This window comes from Bidens hawaiensis, unplaced genomic scaffold, assembly GCF_021521415.1.
Source record: "Bidens hawaiensis isolate Kalapana, Puna unplaced genomic scaffold, B.hawaiensis_p1.1 tig00030599_1, whole genome shotgun sequence".
Classification (NCBI taxonomy): domain Eukaryota; kingdom Viridiplantae; phylum Streptophyta; class Magnoliopsida; order Asterales; family Asteraceae; genus Bidens; species Bidens hawaiensis.
Window position 1 is genome coordinate 204,553 of NW_027495116.1, and position 18,832 is coordinate 223,384.

Sequence of the window (18,832 nt, forward strand, 5' to 3'; positions counted from 1 at the left end):
TAAATATGTTTTGCGTTTATGATTATTATCTTTCTTGTTTTAAAATAATGGAAGTGATTCAGGGGACACATAAAAGCACCGCGGTAGATTTCATTAGCCGTATGCCTGATAGTGTTGTAACTAATATTCGAAAAAAAATTTAAAATGGTGTGTATGGACAAAAAAAAGAGGAGAATGGGAAAGTCAAAAAAAAAGGGGAAATGGTTGAGCCGCTATTGGGAATAGCGGCTTAGGAGTAAATTTATTTTGCTTTTCTGACTTAGAGAGAGGGAGCCGCTTTTGGCAATGGAGGCTTAGGAAGAAAAGAGGGAGCCGCCATTGCCAATCGCGGCTTAGGAACAAACCAACTTAACCCCGTTTAACCTCCGTTAGTTATAGTATTGGGTATAAAAAAAACCCACCAAAACCCTATCACACACCCTAACACACATTATAATTTTATAACTTTAAAAAAACCCACCAAACAACCTAATACACATTTACATATCTCCATTTATATTTTATAAAAACTATACCTATTTACATATGTTAATTTATATATTTTATAAAACTAATTTGTTTAAATGATAATTTATTAGTGTAGGATTCATTATTTATAACCGTAATTTAATTTTTATAACTCTAATATTAATTTGTATAAATATTGCACGTTATGGTTTAAATAAGTATAAATATGTTAAATTATTTTAATGTAATGTAAGATTATTTGACATCTAACAAAAAAAAGATAATGAAATAAAAAACTATAATACTATCAAGAACACGAGATACAAGACCTAACATTCCTCAAAATATTAAACTGGTTAACATAATACACATACAAAGTAACACAAGATACAAGACCTAACAGCACTAATTTGGTCGGTTTGGGCAACTGTAGATCATGTGACCCGGTTGTTTACAGCCAGAGCACAGACGCCCTGTCCTTTCCTGTGCATAGGTGTTATCCATCTCGTTACGCATCCTCCTCGCACGACGTCTTCCTCTTAGTATGGTTATCTTATTTGCGTCCCCATAAAGTGTCCATCCGGCGTCGTTCCAATCTTCTTTATGACTCACCAGATGATAGCTGTTGTTGTATTGCGCACGGTATGTGTCTGTGTGAAACCTGCTATTCACAATACTTTTTGGATCTTCTTGTAGATAGTGGCAAACTGCAATTGCATGGATACAAGGGACCCGGTAAATTTGCCACTTACCACAAGTGTGCCACTTACCACAAGTGCAGGTTTTCTTCTTGAATTTGACCGTATAAGGACTATCGCCGGTTTCATCGGAGGTCTGTAGGCATGTTTTCACCATGAACACTTGCTCAGGTACTGAATAAGGGAATACTCTATGTTCTCGAGCCCTTATTTCACGACCATGGAACAATGTCCACTTGCGGTCCGGAAATTGGGTTGAGCAATTATACGCCTGTTGGTAGTTTATGACGTATTGGTGAACCTCTCTTGTAAAGGTATGCTCAACCAATGCCCTTATCGGGAGCATCCAGGCACCACGCAACACATTGTTCATGCTTTCGGAGATGTTCGTGGTGAGGTTACCCCATCGGAGATTTTTCTTGTCATGCAGGAGTGTCCACTTACTTCTATCAATGTCTTTCAGGTATTTCCACGCCATTTTATTTGTTCTCTTTAGGTTGTACATTAGGTGATCGTACTTTCTTTGTTGTGTCGCGCTTCCGATCTCCCAACACATCTTCTTCAAGCTCACACCCTTGAAATACGTGGCGAAATTGCTCTTTACATGCCTAAGACAAAATCGATGGTAGGCATTTGGTTCCTGCCAGGCTTCCAAGTTTTCCATGGCGTTCTTGATTCCTGCATGCCTATCTGAAATTACACACAACCTTCGGGATCTGGGGTCTTCAACGTTCTCCGCAAACATTTAAAGAAACCACCTCCAGCTGTTGTTTGTTTCTTCATCAACCACGGCGTAGGCAAGCGGCAAGATCATGTTATTTGCATTTTTCGTAACCGCCATCAATATTTTTCCTTTGTAAGTGCCCCTTAGATGGGTTGCATCTATGCAGATTACAGACATGCAATAACTAAAGGCCACGATACTTGGACGGAATGCCAAAAAAAGATAGTTGAATATTGGTTTTCCCGCAGGACTCCCTGGATGGTGTAACCACTGGACAACGGTACCCGGGTTTGCTTGTTGTAGTGCCAATAAGTAGCTTGGTAATTCATGGAAGTTTTCTTCCCAGCTACCGTGTATGTTTTCGACGGCCTTTTTTCTCGCCGCCCAAGCCTTACCGTAAGTGATATCAACATTCAGTTTCTCTTTGATGAGAGACTGAATTTGTTTCACTTTAATCGATAGATCTGCTTGAACTTGCTCTTGAACGTGGGCTGCAACAACATTTGATCTTAGGGACCGGTTGTTGTTGCGAGAAACAGTTGTGAAACATGAATGGGCAGGAGTCCATGTTGTTATTTTGAAAAACATTGAATTTACCAGCTTTCTGGCTGTGCATGTCCAAAGACATGGTTGAGAGCTTTGGGACTGGTTGTTTGTATCCTTGATACTTTTACATTTCGCTGGCCAGACTTTTGGTCTTGTTTCAGCCATATACAACTCTCTGTTGTGGCTGATATTCCACATTCTGACAGCGTAATCAACTTGTTTCTTAGAAGTGAAATACATATTTAAACGTATTTATGGATTGTCTTTGTCCCATACACCATCTCATCTTCCCATCATTATACAGGGGAGTATAGTCTTCATCCCATCCTGTACCAACAACATTAAGTTCAGGAAATTGAGTTAGTCCCTGACTTTGTTGTTGAGGAAAATGAGGGATTCCATCATCTTCTTCCTCTGATTCATACTCAGAAAGAGAGGCTTCACTCTCTTCAGTTTCTTCCATTTCTTCGTCCTCTTCACTGCCTTCGTCTTCTTGGTAGACGTGTGAGGAACCAACATGTAGCAAATTCATGGAACCACCTTGCTGCAAGGTGGGAACTACCGGCGTCCATGTGACATGAATATTACAGGTATACGGATGGACATGCGAAGCTAGTTGGTATATTAAGTCCATACCGTTTTCTCCATTAACACATGTTGTATATGAACAACCATTGAATTCATATAAGAGAGTTAACTGCGGACAAGAAGAATCTCTGTCAATTTGAACCCATTGACATATGTTATCAACGAACTCTGTATAACTCATACGATTCATAACTAAAAACGTTGTGCTACGAGTTCCCGGAGCACCTACAACAACCCCTTGTGTGTATGAAACTTCACCCCTATAATATAATTGTACCACAAACCGATAATGTGGTTGAAAAGAAGAATCCATGTTGATTTAGTGTAAGGGTTCTGTGGAATTTTGAGTGATGTATGTATGAAGCTAGGTAGATGTCAAAAAGGGTTTCAATTATGTATGAGGGGTAAATGTTACTACTGCTCTATATACAGTGACATGTTTGTATTTTAGTTCTAGACATGTGAACCTTTAAAACTATGATTAGAAAAGGCTGGTGACAACCCCCTAATTCATTCATGTCAGTGTATGGTTGTGAAATGAATTAAAGCTGATGTATGGTCTCAATCAACAGCAAAGATAGTACTGTATTAAACTAAATTGGCCTGACTCTACCTTTAAATCTGTGACTCTACCCAAATCCACGGCCGACTCCACAGTTTGAAGACCGTTCTGGACAGCTGTAATAAGGTCTACCTGGACTGGTAAAATGGTCTGAGATCTTGATTTCCATCTCTTTCCCGCAGTTGCAAATCACCATTTTTACTAGAAAAAAGATTGAGATGCGTATAAAATTATGAAATTTGTTTGAAATCAGGGTATAAAATGAGAGGTGTGGGGTGTTATTTATATACAAGTTGGATGAGGAGGAACCGCTTATTCTAGTAGCGGCTTAGGAGATGTTTAAAGTTGATGCGTTGTCTCAATCAACAGTAAACCTATTTTGGCCTTACTCTACCAGTACTGCATTATTACTACAGGCTTTAATCAATGAGTTACATTTAAAGCTGATGTCAGTGTATGGTTTTGAGATGAATGAAAGCTGATGTATGGTCATTCATGTCAGTGTATGGTTTTAAAATAAATTAAAGCTGTGACATGCATAATTACATTATTGATACGTTGTTTCAATCAACATTAAACATATTTTGGCCTTTCTCTCTTACCCACCACCCGTGATTCTGTGACATTTAACAGCATGTGATGTATCACGGGTTTTCTTTATCCAGTATTTAAAGACAATACTTCATCTCTTATCAAACATAATTTGCATCGACACACTAAGTTTCTTCCTAATGGCGCACCGAAGGGACCAAGAAGATAATGAGAAATTTTACTCCTCTCAACCAGTGACCAAATCAGCACGATGGACTGATGATGTTTGGAGGCGTTTGAGGAACCCTCATACAGTTATTTCGGGTTCCTCTTCATCCGTTCCCGAAAACCCTCTTTACAAAATAAAGAGGCAACTTTGAACCCAGAGGGTAAAAATTGGTCTAAAGATGCAGTTGAGTTTTATACTAACGGAGATGCCCCTTTTTGTTATACGAAGTTTTTACCCACGAAACAACTAGATCAAAGTTTCTGGGGTAGTTTGTTAGGGTACGAGTCCAATGGAAGCCTTTCTGAGATGGTAAATTTCTAAACTCACATATGCTTGTACATATGATCTCCTAATTGTGTAACTTATATGATTTTTAATTATATTTACAACACATTGAAGCGTGGACCGCAAGATTAATGATCCATCGATACACAAAATTAAGAACTGCACCAGAGTCAGCACAACGTTAGACCGTGTTACCCCGTGTTTTTATGATAAAATGAAAAAAGAAGACTCTATAATTGCCTTAGAGCTGGCCGGAACTAAATGGCCATATCCAAAACTTTGGGAGGTTGACAAAGTGTATATTCCTTTTTCGTTTAAGGATGGTAATTGGTTACTCGTTCGCATAGATATGCGGACGATGGAAATTACCCAATACTGGACTGATAAAAGGTGGAGAAGTGAAAGACTTCAAAGTGCTAAAATGGAGATGTTATCAGTGTTTTTTCCATGGTTTCTTGATCGTATACGATACTGGCGAAACTCGGATATTATATACGATAAAAAAGAAATGTTCATGGGTTTAAGTGAAGTTGACGTGCCTCAAGACAAGGGTAACACTGCTAATTCAGGGGTTCTGGTTTGTATGATGATGGAAATGCTGGTTAAAAAGAAGCCCTTAGTGATTGAAAATGACGTTGAAGAGTCATGTTTTAACTACCGGCATCATATGGCTGACGTGTTATATAAATGGTGCGTGGAACCCGATAATGTTTAGTTGTTAGTCTTGTTTAATTTAAGTGTCCCAAAACTCTTTGTAGGTTGTGACGTTTAACTGTGTTATGTGTGAGTGTTTGGTTTGTATTATGATGTTTAAGTGTAGTTTATGTTTCTGGTTTGTATTATGATGTTTAAGTGTAGTTTATGTAATGTTATGATGTTTAAGTGTTTGGGTAATAGTAAAAATATATTTTATGTTTATGTTATTATATATATATATATTATATATATATAAAGAATATTATGTTATTATATATATATTACATATAATTTATATATATATAAGAAAATTATGTTATTATATATATATATATATATGTGTGAGTGTGTATAATATAGTTTTTATATATAAATAATTTATATATTATTTATATAAATTATGTATATATAATAATTAATATAATGCGTATATATATATATATAATATAGTTTATATAATAAATAAAAATATAATGCATGTCTAGGAGATTTAAAAAGCTTATTCCTAAACCGCCATTGAGAATCGCGGCTCCCCCTCACATGGTTTTTGTTCAAAACCCTAATGCATGTGTCAGCCTTTTTTTGTCCTAAGCCTCTTTTGGGAATCGTGGCTCCCCTTTACTTTTTTTTTTCAAAATTCCGAAACCATAATAGATCTGCAATATATTTATCTCACTCAACTTTTATCCCTATCTCTTTATTATACCCTAATAGTCCAAAACATGTGATGAGAAGACAATATATGCATGCACCCAAATTATTAAAGCAAGGCACAGGCATGCATGCATGTCATGTGATTAAAGCTTCCAAATTATTAAAGCAAGGTACAGGCATGAAGACAATACATGTGATTAAAGTAAGAAAGCAAAGGACATGCATTATGGAAACGATTCAGCATTTTCTTCAGCATGGCATGTGAAAGCAAATTACATCCCTATATATTTTCTCATATATTGTCCATGTGAATTCTCATCCAACACCACCATAATTCTCATCAATCTCTCACACCACAAAATTCTAAATTCTCCTACAACCATCAAACACCACAAATACTTCATACACCTTACAACCATCAAACACCACCAGAAAATGAATTACAACCTACATCTCAACCCGGGTCCAATGGATAGTAGTGTGTTGTACCTGGGTGACGAACACAGAGCCAGAAAATTGTTTTTGAATCCACAAGCGGGGGATGTCAATACCATTGATTTTAAACGGGGTGATGGTACTCTTTGGGCGTATATTAACGAAGAGAGAATATCTATATCGGGTAGAGTTGGAAATTTCATCAGTATGCTTGGTTTTGGCGGCTTGGTATCATGGGAAAGGGTCGAAAAATTGATAGACCTTTGGTAGAAGCACTAGTCGAGAGGTGGCGGCCCGAAACTAACACGTTTCACCTGCCATTTGGTGAGGCCACAGTAACGTTGGAAGATGTTAACGTTCTATGGGGTTTACCCATTGAGGGCTTGGCAATAGCACCGGTTGAGGAGTCGTATAGCCCCGCTGATCGCGTGCATATGTGCCAAACTTACTTAGGTTTTACTCCGGATGAAGATGATTTGAAAAATCACACGCTAAAAATCGGCAAAATACAAGAGTTTTTGTTAGAGAATCCAATACATGAACATTCAACAGACTTGTTATGTATGCAGCATGCGCGTTGTATCTGCCTAATACTAGCAGATACGAATAACTCGTATGCGTCGTTACATGTGTTAAATCATTTGTGTGACTTTAATACTTGTGGGCAAATGAGTTGGGTTCAGCCGCGCTAGCTTTTTTGTATAGAGAACTGACTAAGGGAACCAAGCCAGAAACTAGGGCTCTAGGCGGCCCAATGTCACTCCTACAAATATAGGCATGGACCCGGATTCGGCCAATGGCACCCACAATTATCAATGAGCAAATAGATTGGGAAAAAGCATATGGTGCAAGGTAATTAAATACGTACTATTGTAATACTAAGATAAATATTAATATTCTAATAGTCGTTAATGTCTTCCTGAAGGTGGACGTATAATAAAATTAGTAGAAGAGAGACGCCTTCAAATGTTATAAAGGCCTACCGTACAACGTTACAGAGTCTACAAGAGTCCGATGTATGTTTTCTTTAACATAATGGTTTTATTAATTAAATTTTAAATACTAAGTATTAACATATTTGTATTCTTACAGTTTAATTGGATGCCTTATCGGGGCGTGATCCATAGACTCCCGGGAATGTGCACATCAGGCCAACACAGTTGGAGATCACAATGTTATTTAATCTATTATAACGTGGTGGAATATCATCCGGTGGAAAGGGTGAAGAGGCAGTTTGGATTGCTTCAAGAGATCCCTCCCTCATTCCCTATTACCCGTGCCGTGGTTACAAAACTACGTAAAACGGAAAGAAAAGGGAGAACTGGAACGGACTGGTCTGTTTACCATGCAAGATATGTCGACGACTGGAACAGTAGACACGAACATGTGTTGGAAGGTTTGGACACCAACCTGCCTACAATAGTCAACAATTACAGTGACTGGTTCCATCAGCATACGGTCCTTTATGTAACGGACCCGAGGCACGTACGCAGTGATCTCCATACTGGATTCCATGATCACGGTGGACATGCAAGATACTTGGTTAGTATGATTATTAATCTTGAATTAAAATTAATAATTAAGTAACGCGTGTAGATTCTAATTGGTTTCATTTTGTAGGCGGATGGTATAAGCTTCATTGGTCAAGAAGCAACGCGTATGCAAAACATGGGTCCTGACCATTACTACGCAAATTTGGGAGGGTCCAACAAATGGCTTCACAACTGGTCGGATCAATTAGTCAATTTGGTCAGCCTAGTTACATACAGACCAATGAACCGGATGTGGGACCGGATAACACTATCCCCCAGCATGCTCCCCGTGGTCGGGGTCGTCGTGGTTGGCAAAGAACCCGGCCTTCAACAAACTATGGTGGAGGTGGGGGCGGAACCCCAACAATTTACAGGGCCGAACTATAGGGATGGTACCTCTACTATTAGAGGTGCAACACCCTACCATGGGGAGGGTACCTCACAAGTTGGAGGGGAAGCAATAGATTGGGATTCTGGTTATAGACCTTCATTTTAGAATGCTGGAGAGGCATCATCAAGCAATCCATTTGGTACCAATCGAGTTTTAACTACAACCTAGAAAACAGTTGGGCTGGATTTTTTGGACAAACTCCTTATACCAATATGATTGCTCCGATGTACTCCGACCAGCCGGGGAACTTCAAGAATTTTGATAATACCGGTCTTGATGTTCCACAACCGCGATACCAACATTTAACTCCGGTTCCAATGAGCTTGGACCTGCACACGAGTCAACCAGAAAGCTCCGGACAACCAGATGATGATGAAGCCGAAGATCCACCACCAAGACGAGGACGACCACAAAGACATCCTAGACCTGTTGGTTGTGGCACCGGCGGCTGTCTGATCCGCCATCCGCATAGGCATTAGATTCTTACTTGTATTGTAAATTTTAAATTAGCTAATGTAATAAATCTTATTTTAACAAATAATATTGTTTTAATAAATAGTATTATTAAAAAAATATCATTCATATATATTTTAAATATACTAGAGTTATAAAAATTAAACAAATGGAGAAATGTAAATTATAATGGAGATATGTAAACAAATTAGTTTTATAAAATATATAAATTAACATATGTAAATAGGTATAGTTTTTGTTGGTGCATTCTGTGACCGTCGCTATGCAATTCTGACCAGCGGATCGTCACAGGCGAAGTTAGCACAACTTCGCCTAGGCGAAGTTATAACAACTTCGCCAACGGCGAAGTTGTAACAACTTCTGCCTTAGGCGAAGTTATCACAACTTCGCCCTAGGCGAAGTTATGAACAACTTCGCCTACTGAAGCCCAAGCCCGTGAAGATTGTCTATATATACATGTGTCGTGTTAGGTTATGAAGAGTGAATCCAGTAATTCAGAGAGTGTGTGTTACAGTTTGAGTGTCAAGAGAGAGCAAGAGAGTGAGAGTCGTGTGAGACGACCCGAGGTAGAGCTCACCTCGGGTCAGTCGTGTTTCTGTTTATGTTACGGTATGTAACGTGTTTTATTATTATATGAATCTGCAGATTTGATTATCCATTCTTGTATTTGTTTGTGTATTTGATCGTGTACGTGTTTGTGTTCTTCGTCTATACACCATATACGAGTCTAGGAGGATTCCGCACTCCTAGACCTCGTGCGGATCTCGTATCGATCAGCACCGGGACTAACAAGTGGTATCAGAGCCTTAGGCTCTTACGCTATGGTTCGAGATCTGCGTTTTGGTGTTTCTGGCACGTTTCTGTGCGTTTCTGGCCGAACAGTTCTTCAGGCGAAGTTATTGTTCATCAGGCGAAGTTGCCGTCACTGTTCGTAGGGTTTCAGCGAAGATATAAGGTCTGGCGAAGTTATGAATAGGCGAAGTTGACTTTAGGCGAAGTTGACTTCTCGGCGAAGTTATTGCCAGGCGAAGTTATGAACAGGCGAAGTTATGGCCAGGCGAAGTTATGGCCAGGTGAAGTTAAAAAAAAAAAAAAAAAAAAAAAAAAAAAAAAAAAATTGTTTGGAGTTTTCGTCTGTATGGCCGGGTGTACACGATTATTGTGAGACCAAAGATGTTGTTCCGTCAACGAGTGATCTTGTTATCTCTTGGTCTTACGTGTGAACAAATACGTGTCAACTCTGGATTTGGAGTTGAGGTTGTGAATGGGATATTGTTTGAAACTGGATATTGACACATATTCGGGTGTTTGTGGGCAATGAAATTGTTGTTGTTCGTGGTTGACCAACCGAAGAAAGTCAAATTGAACTGAAGGTTTTCGTCATTACTGGATTGCGGTCAGAGCATATTATTTATGTTATCTTCAAGGCGTTCGAGAATTGGATCCTGAAACGTGATGCTTATTTATACGAGTGAAGATTCTGGAACAAGTTGGATTTAACCGGGAATTAAAGTCTCTATGTTCTTGATTGTTATCCCTGGTGATTGAAGATGCTTCGGATTAATTAATGGTCATGTGTTAGATTCTGTCAAGGTGGTTTTGTGATGAAATTGATCACCTGATGTTGAGTAGTTGAAGATTAAACCTTATCGTATGCCGACGAGTTGGTGAAGTTGTGGAGGAAGCCCAACTTCATGTGTTGGTGAAGTCAGATGGACTCACGTGATTGGTTGAGATGATCTATTGGCACGAGGATGCATGCATTTCAAAGACCTCAATCGTTATAGTCGGAGAAGCTTACACTGAAGGGGAGATCTGATATGGAAGACGCTGGGTGATTGGTAGATTTATGAAGCTACAGGACAGTTTCAGACACGGCTGGTTGACTGCAAACAGAAGATCATCAGTTAAGAGGGAGTCTGTTAGTGCATGTTTTGTAACAGATGATCTTTCGTGTTTGTTAGAATTGAGAGCAACGGTTAAAGGGGAGACTGTTGGTGCATTCTGTGACCGTCGCTATGCAATTCTGACCAGCGGATCGTCACAGGCGAAGTTAGCACAACTTCGCCTTACAACTTCTGCCTTAGGCGAAGTTATCACAACTTCGCCCTAGGCGAAGTTATGAACAACTTCGCCTACTGAAGCCCAAGCCCGTGAAGATTGTCTATATATACATGTGTCGTGTTAGGTTATGAAGAGTGAATCCAGTAATTCAGAGAGTGTGTGTTACAGTTTGAGTGTCAAGAGAGAGCAAGAGAGTGAGAGTCGTGTGAGACGACCCGAGGTAGAGCTCACCTCGGGTCAGTCGTGTTTCTGTTTATGTTACGGTATGTAACGTGTTTTATTATTATATGAATCTGCAGATTTGATTATCCATTCTTGTATTTGTTTGTGTATTTGATCGTGTACGTGTTTGTGTTATTTGTCTGTACACCATAAACGAGTCTAGGAGGATTCCGCACTCCTAGACCTCGTGCGGATCTCGTATCGATCGCCGACACCCGGGGGGACTAACAGTTTTTATAAAATATAAATGGAGATATGTAAATGTGTATTAGTTTGTTTGGTGGGTTTTTTTAAAGTTATAAAATTATAATGTGTGTTAGGGTGTGTGATAGGGTTTTGGTGGGTTTTTTTTATACCCAATACAATAACTAACGGAGGTTAAACGGGTTAGGTTGGTTTGTTCCTAAGCCGCGATTGGCAATGGCGGCTCCCTCTTTTCTTCCTAAGCCTCCATTGCCAAAAGCGGCTCCCTCTCTCTAAGTCAGAAAAGCAAAATAAATTTACTCCTAAGCCGCTATTCCCAATAGCGGCTCAACCATTTCCCTTTTTTTTTTACTTTCCCATTTTCCTCTTTTTTTTTCCATACACACCATTTTAAAATTTTTTTCCTAATATTCTGCATTGGTTGCCATTACAAGATGCAGTCAGGACCGGTATATTGTCTAGAAATTGGAGGTATAATTGGACTATGCTTAGCCAACTCGTACTTGACAAGAACTTTAAGTATTTATCAAAGACATAAAGCAATAAAAGAAGATTATTGGAGGATTATTAGTAGGCATCTTCTTCATATTATAAGTTACATAACATAGATGATAAGGAGGTATTAAATGATGAAGAGGCCTACTAAGAGTTCATAGTTCCAGTAATATGGAGCTTAGAGTTGTATATAGCGTACTATGTGAAATCATGAATTTTGGGGAGTTTTTTTTACCGGGAGTTCTGTACTTGAGATTTTGAACTTGGGTTTACCTTTGCTGTCGGTAGAATAAAATTAGATGATGAAGAAACACTAACCGGACCCCTGACAGATTACTGGTAACCTGGGGGTTGGATAGCTGTTTCCCACGAGGGGTTAGACCCTTGGAAGATGGTTCTTCTGATAACCTGCAAAACAGACACCGTGAGCTCGTCACTGAGAAGGGGGGGGGGTTCCTCCTTGTGACCACCCTCCGGCGTGAGAATCAGACTAGATTGCTCTTTAAATATAAAAGTATATTAAGAGATTGCTAGAGCAGATATCAGGTATATTATGATGATAATGTGATAATGTAATGTTGAGATGATCATACCATTTGGGTTATTTATAGCCGAAGGTAGGTTTCCAAGGAGGTATGGCCGGCTGCAACAGTGTTCCTGTTCATCAACAGTAGCCTACGCACGTGCCCTGCTGGTAGTTGGTGGGTAGGCAGCGGCTGATAGTGACCAGGCCTGCTGTATACTATTCCCTTTCCACCAACTGCCGGCTACGCACGTGGTATGACAGTAGTTGGTGAGTAGGCAGCGGCTAATAGTGATACAGTACAGGAGCATGTTGCTCGCCATACTGTATCAGTGAGCTGTCGTATCTCTGATCAGATCTTTCGCCCATACCTCGTCAGGTACAGTAAAAGATCCTTCAGTATACAGACTGGCTTATTTGGGCGGGAGTATTCCCCCTCCCGCCTCTGTGCGGGATTGCTCCCGGCTTTGCTCATTCCTTCAGGTGACACTGAACGAGAGCTAAGTACCTTGTGCGTGTAGCCATGCTGCGCGGGTGGCCTTCCCTCATGGCTTGTATCCGAGGCTGCGGGAACAGGCGGAGTCCTTCACCATGGGAGGCATTTCCTGCGGGAACAGCTTGCGTACTGCGCGTAAGGACGTCACGTCTCTGAGCATGGTTGGTCCTGCGGATCCAGTTGGTCTCTGCGCAGACGTCTCTGTTTAAGGTGAGTCTTGCGGGTCCAACTGGGCTTTGCTGGGACCTACCTCTTCAAGTCCCCCCAGTCCAATGTTCTTCTCATGCGTGTTTAATAAAGTGAGGTGAACTTTTGGACTTAAGCAAGGGGTTTTGAAAAGGGGTTTTTTTAGGTTTTCCATAGGGATTCCTCCCGCGGAAGTCCTTGTCACTTGCAGAAATGCCCGAGTTTCCTGCTTGGTCTTTGGGTATGATGCGGGTAGGTCTGTAACCTCCTCGCAAGTCAGGAGCGTTGAGTCCCACTTGTGTGGTCTTTCCATGAGGTTTTGGTAGTTTTGAACATAGTGATCAATTATGTTAAAACCATCAATTCCACCCTGGAACTTCCAACAACGTAGTTCTCGACGTTCCCGCTATGCGGGGATGTTATTTCCGTTTCCGCAAGCATTGCCCAGAAGATCCTTCTTGGTTTCAATTCCCAGCGGAGCGCTAGGTATGTGAAGGGTTTTGCCTTAACACTGTACCTGCGCTCGTCTTACGGTTACTTTACTTCCAAGGTATTCCTGGCGTCAATTCCCTGCGGGTGCTAGGTATGTGAAGGGTTTTGCCTTTACACTGTACCCGCACCCGTCTTATAGTTACTTGGTTGCCGAGGAATACTTGGCTTCAATTCCCTGCAGGTGCTAGGTATGTGAAGGGTTTTGCCTTTACACTGTACCCGCATCCGTCTTACGGTTACTTGTTTGCCAAGGTTTTCTTGGCTTCAATTCCCTGCGGGTGCTAGGTATGTGAAGGGTTTCGGCTTAGCACTGTACCCGCATCCGTCTTACGGTTACTTGTCTGCCAAGGTTTTCTTGGCTTCAATTCCCTGCGGGTGCTAGGTATGTGAAGGGTTTTGCCTTTACACTGTACCCGCATCCGTCTTACGGTTACTTGTTTGCCAAGGTTTTCTTGGCTTCAATTCCCTGCGGGTGCTAGGTATGTGAAGGGTTTTGCCTTTACACTGTACCCGCATCCGTCTTACGGTTACTTGTTTGCCAAGGTTTTCTTGGCTTCAATTCCCTGCGGGTGCTAGGTATGTGAAGGGTTTTGCCTTTACACTGTACCCGCATCCGTCTTACGGTTACTTGTTTGCCAAGGGGTAAGGGGTATTTTCCCGCTTATTTTTTAATATTTTCGAATTTTGAATTTTGAAATTCGAAGAGTTGGTGAAAAGATAAGAACAGTCCAAACCTCTGAAATGTCGTGCGACGGTTTCTTCTGACTGTGTCAGGACGTGCAGGAAGTTATGGTGACGTGACAGAACATGGTCATTCCAGTCGCTTTTTCAGGCGCGTGGGCGTGATTTTTCGGGCGCGTGGCCGCGAAATTACTGGCACACGTCCTTTCTACAGCTGTTGCCAGCTTGCTTTTTGCCACGTGTCATAGTTTCATTGCATCGTTGATTTCTCTCTCCTCCGCATTAAATTCACCGCATTAATTGCGATTAGTATATAAAGGGGGAGAGGCCTCTTTGTAATCCATACTTTCACCTCTCTTCTTCTTCTTAGTGATTTCCGGCAAATACTCCCCTTTTTCAGGCAAGCATTTTCCCGAAATCACTCTTCTTTCAAAAATGTCTTCTCATGATGCTGAAGCTGTAGCCGACGATAGGAGTACTGCTGGCGAGTGCCAGTGTGCTCTACCTGTCGATCAGTACCAGTATATCGTCAGGAAGTTCATGCTCGAGTCTCTCGAGCCTGAGTTTCCTGAATCCCACCAGACTGTGTACGATGCCCCCAGTGGCAAGATCGGGGTATATGCTGCATTCTTTGTTTATGGGAACCTTAGGTTCCCATTGACAAAGTTTGTGTACCGTGTCCTGGAGAGGCACGGGGTGCACCTGACCGAGGTGCATCCGATGGCGATTGCCAAGGTCCGGCACTTCGAGTGGGTGTGTCGGATTCTGGGTATTGAGCCCTACGTGGACCGCCTGATGACCTTCTATACTTGGAGGTGCGTCCAGGGGTGGTACACCCTGACAACCCGTATTAAGGGTTTGAAGATCTGCGTGACCGAGCGCAGTCTCCGATCGTGGAAGCGGGAGTTCTTCTACATCTCTGCCCGCGCCATCCCCATTGCTATGAAGTTCAAGAAGGGTCAAGCGCTTCCGAGCCTTCACGCTTCCAGCTACCAGGAGGCGGAATGGTTCGCGAAGATATCCCGGGTCCAATCTCCGGTTTACCGGTTTGCGGAGTCCGGGATGGTGCTGCTGGGGATGAGCCGGGTATGGAAGGATGCGTCCCGGTTTCCCATCCTTCTTGAATACGGTTTGAACTCTATTCCTTATGGTATGTCTTGTCTTTCTTGCTGATATTAGTTAATTTTCTAACTGTTTCTTTTTCTTTCAGAGGGGAATAATTTGGTGTCGCTCCTGTTCCCGCGGGAAGCTGACAGTCCCGTGCGGGTGGGCACTCGTGCTCTGGACGACAATGAGTTGCCCATCCTGGAGCAAACGGCGGATAGGTTTGTGGAGGTCTATCCGCCGGGCCAAGAGATCCTGAGCCACCGGCGGCCAGGTAAGGAGATATTCTATCCTGAACCCCTCAATGCTGTACCCGTTGCTGGAAATCCTTACATCCTGTCTTCTTCTGAGGAATCCGCAGATGGTCCTCCCCTTGTGCGGAAGAAGAAGGCTGCTGTCGGCGTGAAGGGGAAGGAGAAGGCCTCCACAGCTGATCCAGTGGTTCTATCTGACTCGGAGTCAGATAGTGAAGAGGTGGCGGGGAAGCCCGGTGGTGAGAAGACCACTGCTCCGGAGGCTACGACCGTTACCTCCGGAGAACCAACGAAGACGACGGTGACCGGTACCAAGAGGCCGGCTCCATCGGGTTCCTCCCCGCCCGTCCGTACGTTCAGGGTCAAGAAAACCCGTAAGTACAATCATAGTTTGTCTTTGTAGATTTATTACTTCATAAATTTATCTAACACTTTCTTCTTTGTGCAGGCGTGGATGTTGACGCATTCCGGGGTGAACCGCAGGGGAGTATCTCCCCGCCAATGACGGTAGGCTCGGTCAGCCTTCCTGAGGCGTCGACCCAGGCGCCTGCGCCTGCATCCGCTGGTCCAGTTGCTCATTCCTTTGAGCCAACTGTTCCGGCAGAGATGACGTCACCGCCGGCTGTGAGTGCGATTTTTACAGCATCCTTCACAGAGCCGGCGTTTACTGCTGCTGCTTACAAGGCGGCGACCACGGCGGCGACCACGGCGGCTGCCACCATGCCCGCGCCACCGGCACCGATGGCCGGACCATCAGGTACGCGCAGGGCTTCCCGCCGATCTTTGCCACCTTCCCGTCTGCCTGACCTGTTGGATGGATTTCCTTTAGGTTCAGGTGATGGGTTTGGCGGCTATCGGCCTGTCATTGACCCTACAGGTGCGTAGGGTTCCTTTCTTTTTCCCTTATGTTTTTTATCATCTTTTCCTTACTGCTTTTGTTTCTTTTGCAGTGTCGGATTCCAATGAAGTGTATGTTCCGCGATGGAACATACGCCGAGGAACAACCCTTCGTACCCCTGTGGAGTGCGTGGACTGGGCTCGCCACGCTGCTCCTCATGGTGCGTTGGGGGAAGCCATGGCTAGCTACCAGGAGGGTAGGCTAACCAATGAGCTTCGGGTTCTCCAAGCCCGGATGCAGCCGCGCGTCGAGCTGCTTTGTCGTGAAAACGACAAGTTGAAAGCAGCTCGCGCCAAGGACGTATCTGAGGCGCGTGCTCTTCGGGAGGAGAACCAACAGCTGGCGGCAGCTGCCGCCGACAAGGAGAAGGCCTTCAAGGCCCTCGAGGTTGAAGTTCAGGCGCGACTCGAGGCCCGCTCCAAGGCTGCCCAAGCTGTGAATGAACAGCTTCGGCTGGCCAGGGAGGCTGCGCGAAACACAACCGAGAGGGCTGCCAAGGCTGAAGCCGTTGCTGAGCCTTTGCGTGTGGAGAATGAGGAGCTCAAGGCCAAATTAGAGGCTCTCCAACGCGCTCATGATGCCTTGGCAATGGAAGATGCCAAGAAACTCCAGGAAATCTTGGACCAAAGAGGGGTGCTTGACCACACCGAGCGGAAGCTTAAGGGCGTCGAAGAGGCTGCCGCAAAGGAAGTTTCACTTGCCAACCTTAACAAGAGCGAAGCCGAACGCGCCCATAACGAAGCTCAAGCTGCCCTCCAATGGCTTCTTCGAGAAGCGTTGTCTCAGGTATGTTTAGCTTTATCTTCTCGCTTTTCTTTTGTAAGAAAAGGTTCTAATACTTGTATTTTTTTCTTTGTAGGTTGTGCGTCGGGTCTTTTCAGAGACCTCTTACGATGATGCTATGACCGCAGCCCTCAACGCTTCTCATGAGGATGGGGAAAAGGCCGGCTTCCTGCTTGGTCTAGGGTTTGTTGAGAAAGGCGTCCCGCCTTCCAACTTCCCTTTGTTCGATGCGGATACCGAAGCCATTTATGACCAAGCATTGAACCAATACGCCGCCTTCCCGCATCCAGTAGTGGAAAAGGTGGACGAAGTAGCTGCTGCTGATGATGGGTTAGCTGTCCTCAAAGCGTTCCTCGAACCACCCCGTTCTTCTGACGGAGCGGGTCCAAGTGGAAGCGGCCCTGAAGCTTGATCCTGAAGATCCCTTCCCATTGCTAAGATAGACTTGTATAGTTTTATTCTTTTAGGCGGGTAGTTACCCGGCCATTCTTGTAATATATTCTTGAAATATTAATCTTTTTGCGTATAAGATTGTTATTTCCTTCTTTGGGTTCCTTGCTTTATAAACTTATGACTTGCATACTTAGTTTAAATTAGCAATTTTCCGAAGTGTTTAGAATAAGAACCTTTGAACGTGGTTGATGATGGGTTAAAGTTTCGCTTCCTCCTTCGTGATTGTGCGGGTATAACCGTCACTTGCACTTGGTAGGATGGCTAAACTTTAACCTTCATCTGACCTGCGTGTAGGTCTTCCTTTTCGAAATTTCTAAGGCATTAAGATAAGTTAACCTTTGAACGTGGTTGATAATGGATGAAAGTTTTCGCTTCCTCTTTCGTGATTGTGCGGGTAGAACCGTCACTTGCACTTAGTAGGATGGCTTTAACTTTAAACCTCTATCTGACCTGCGTGTAGGTTTTCCTCACCTTTTGAGGATAAGTTAACCTTTGAACGTGGTTGATAACAGGAAGTTTTGCTTCCTCTTTCGTGATTGTGCGGGTAGAACCGTCACTTGCACTTAGCAGGATGGCAAAACTTTACCCATATCTGACCTGCGTGTAGGTTTTCCTCACCTTTTGAGGATAAGTTAACCTTTGAACGTGGTTGATAACAGGAAGTTTTGCTTCCTCTTTCGTGATTGTGCGGGTAGAACCGTCACTTGCACTTAGCAGGATGGCAAAACTTTACCCATATCAGACCTGCGTGTAGGTTTTCCTTATCCTTTTTAATTTTGTTTTGAACCGTTCGACGCGCGGTTGTCGATAGGTTAGTGTTCAGTTTCCTTTCATGATTCATGCGGATAGACCGGCACTTTCATTTAATGGGATAATTGAACTCTTCCCCTTCAACTGACCTGCGTGAAGGTTTGTCAAGTTATTGGGTTCGTGCGGGTAGGACCGCCTTCCCACGCAACGACTTCACGTAATGTGAACGCCATTACCAGTGTTGCATAGCTTAACCGTTCGACGCGCGGTTGTTAGGTTATTATTCAGTTTCCTTTAATGATTCATGCGGATAGACCGGCACTTTCATTTTTGGGTGCTGAACTTTTTCCCAAACTGACCCACGTGAAGGTTTGTCACGTTATTGGGTTCGTGCGGGTAGGACCGCCTTCCCATGCAATGACTTCACGTAATTAT

General features: G+C 43.0%; 1 protein-coding gene across 1 annotated transcript; it reads right to left on the minus strand.

Annotated features, from left to right (window-relative positions):
- Nucleotides 1-852: 852 nt before the first annotated feature.
- On the minus strand, nucleotides 853-1,809 carry LOC143580796 (uncharacterized). The gene has a single exon (XM_077063731.1). It carries the CDS (start codon nucleotides 1,807-1,809, stop codon nucleotides 853-855), a length of 957 nt encoding a protein of 318 aa, XP_076919846.1.
- Between the last annotated feature and the right edge of the window lie 17,023 nt (nucleotides 1,810-18,832).

Bases quoted from the DNA above. Each gene is read 5' to 3' on its own strand.
- LOC143580796 (XM_077063731.1), bottom strand. From the start codon at position 1,809: ATGGAAAACTTGGAAGCCTGGCAGGAACCAAATGCCTACCATCGATTT.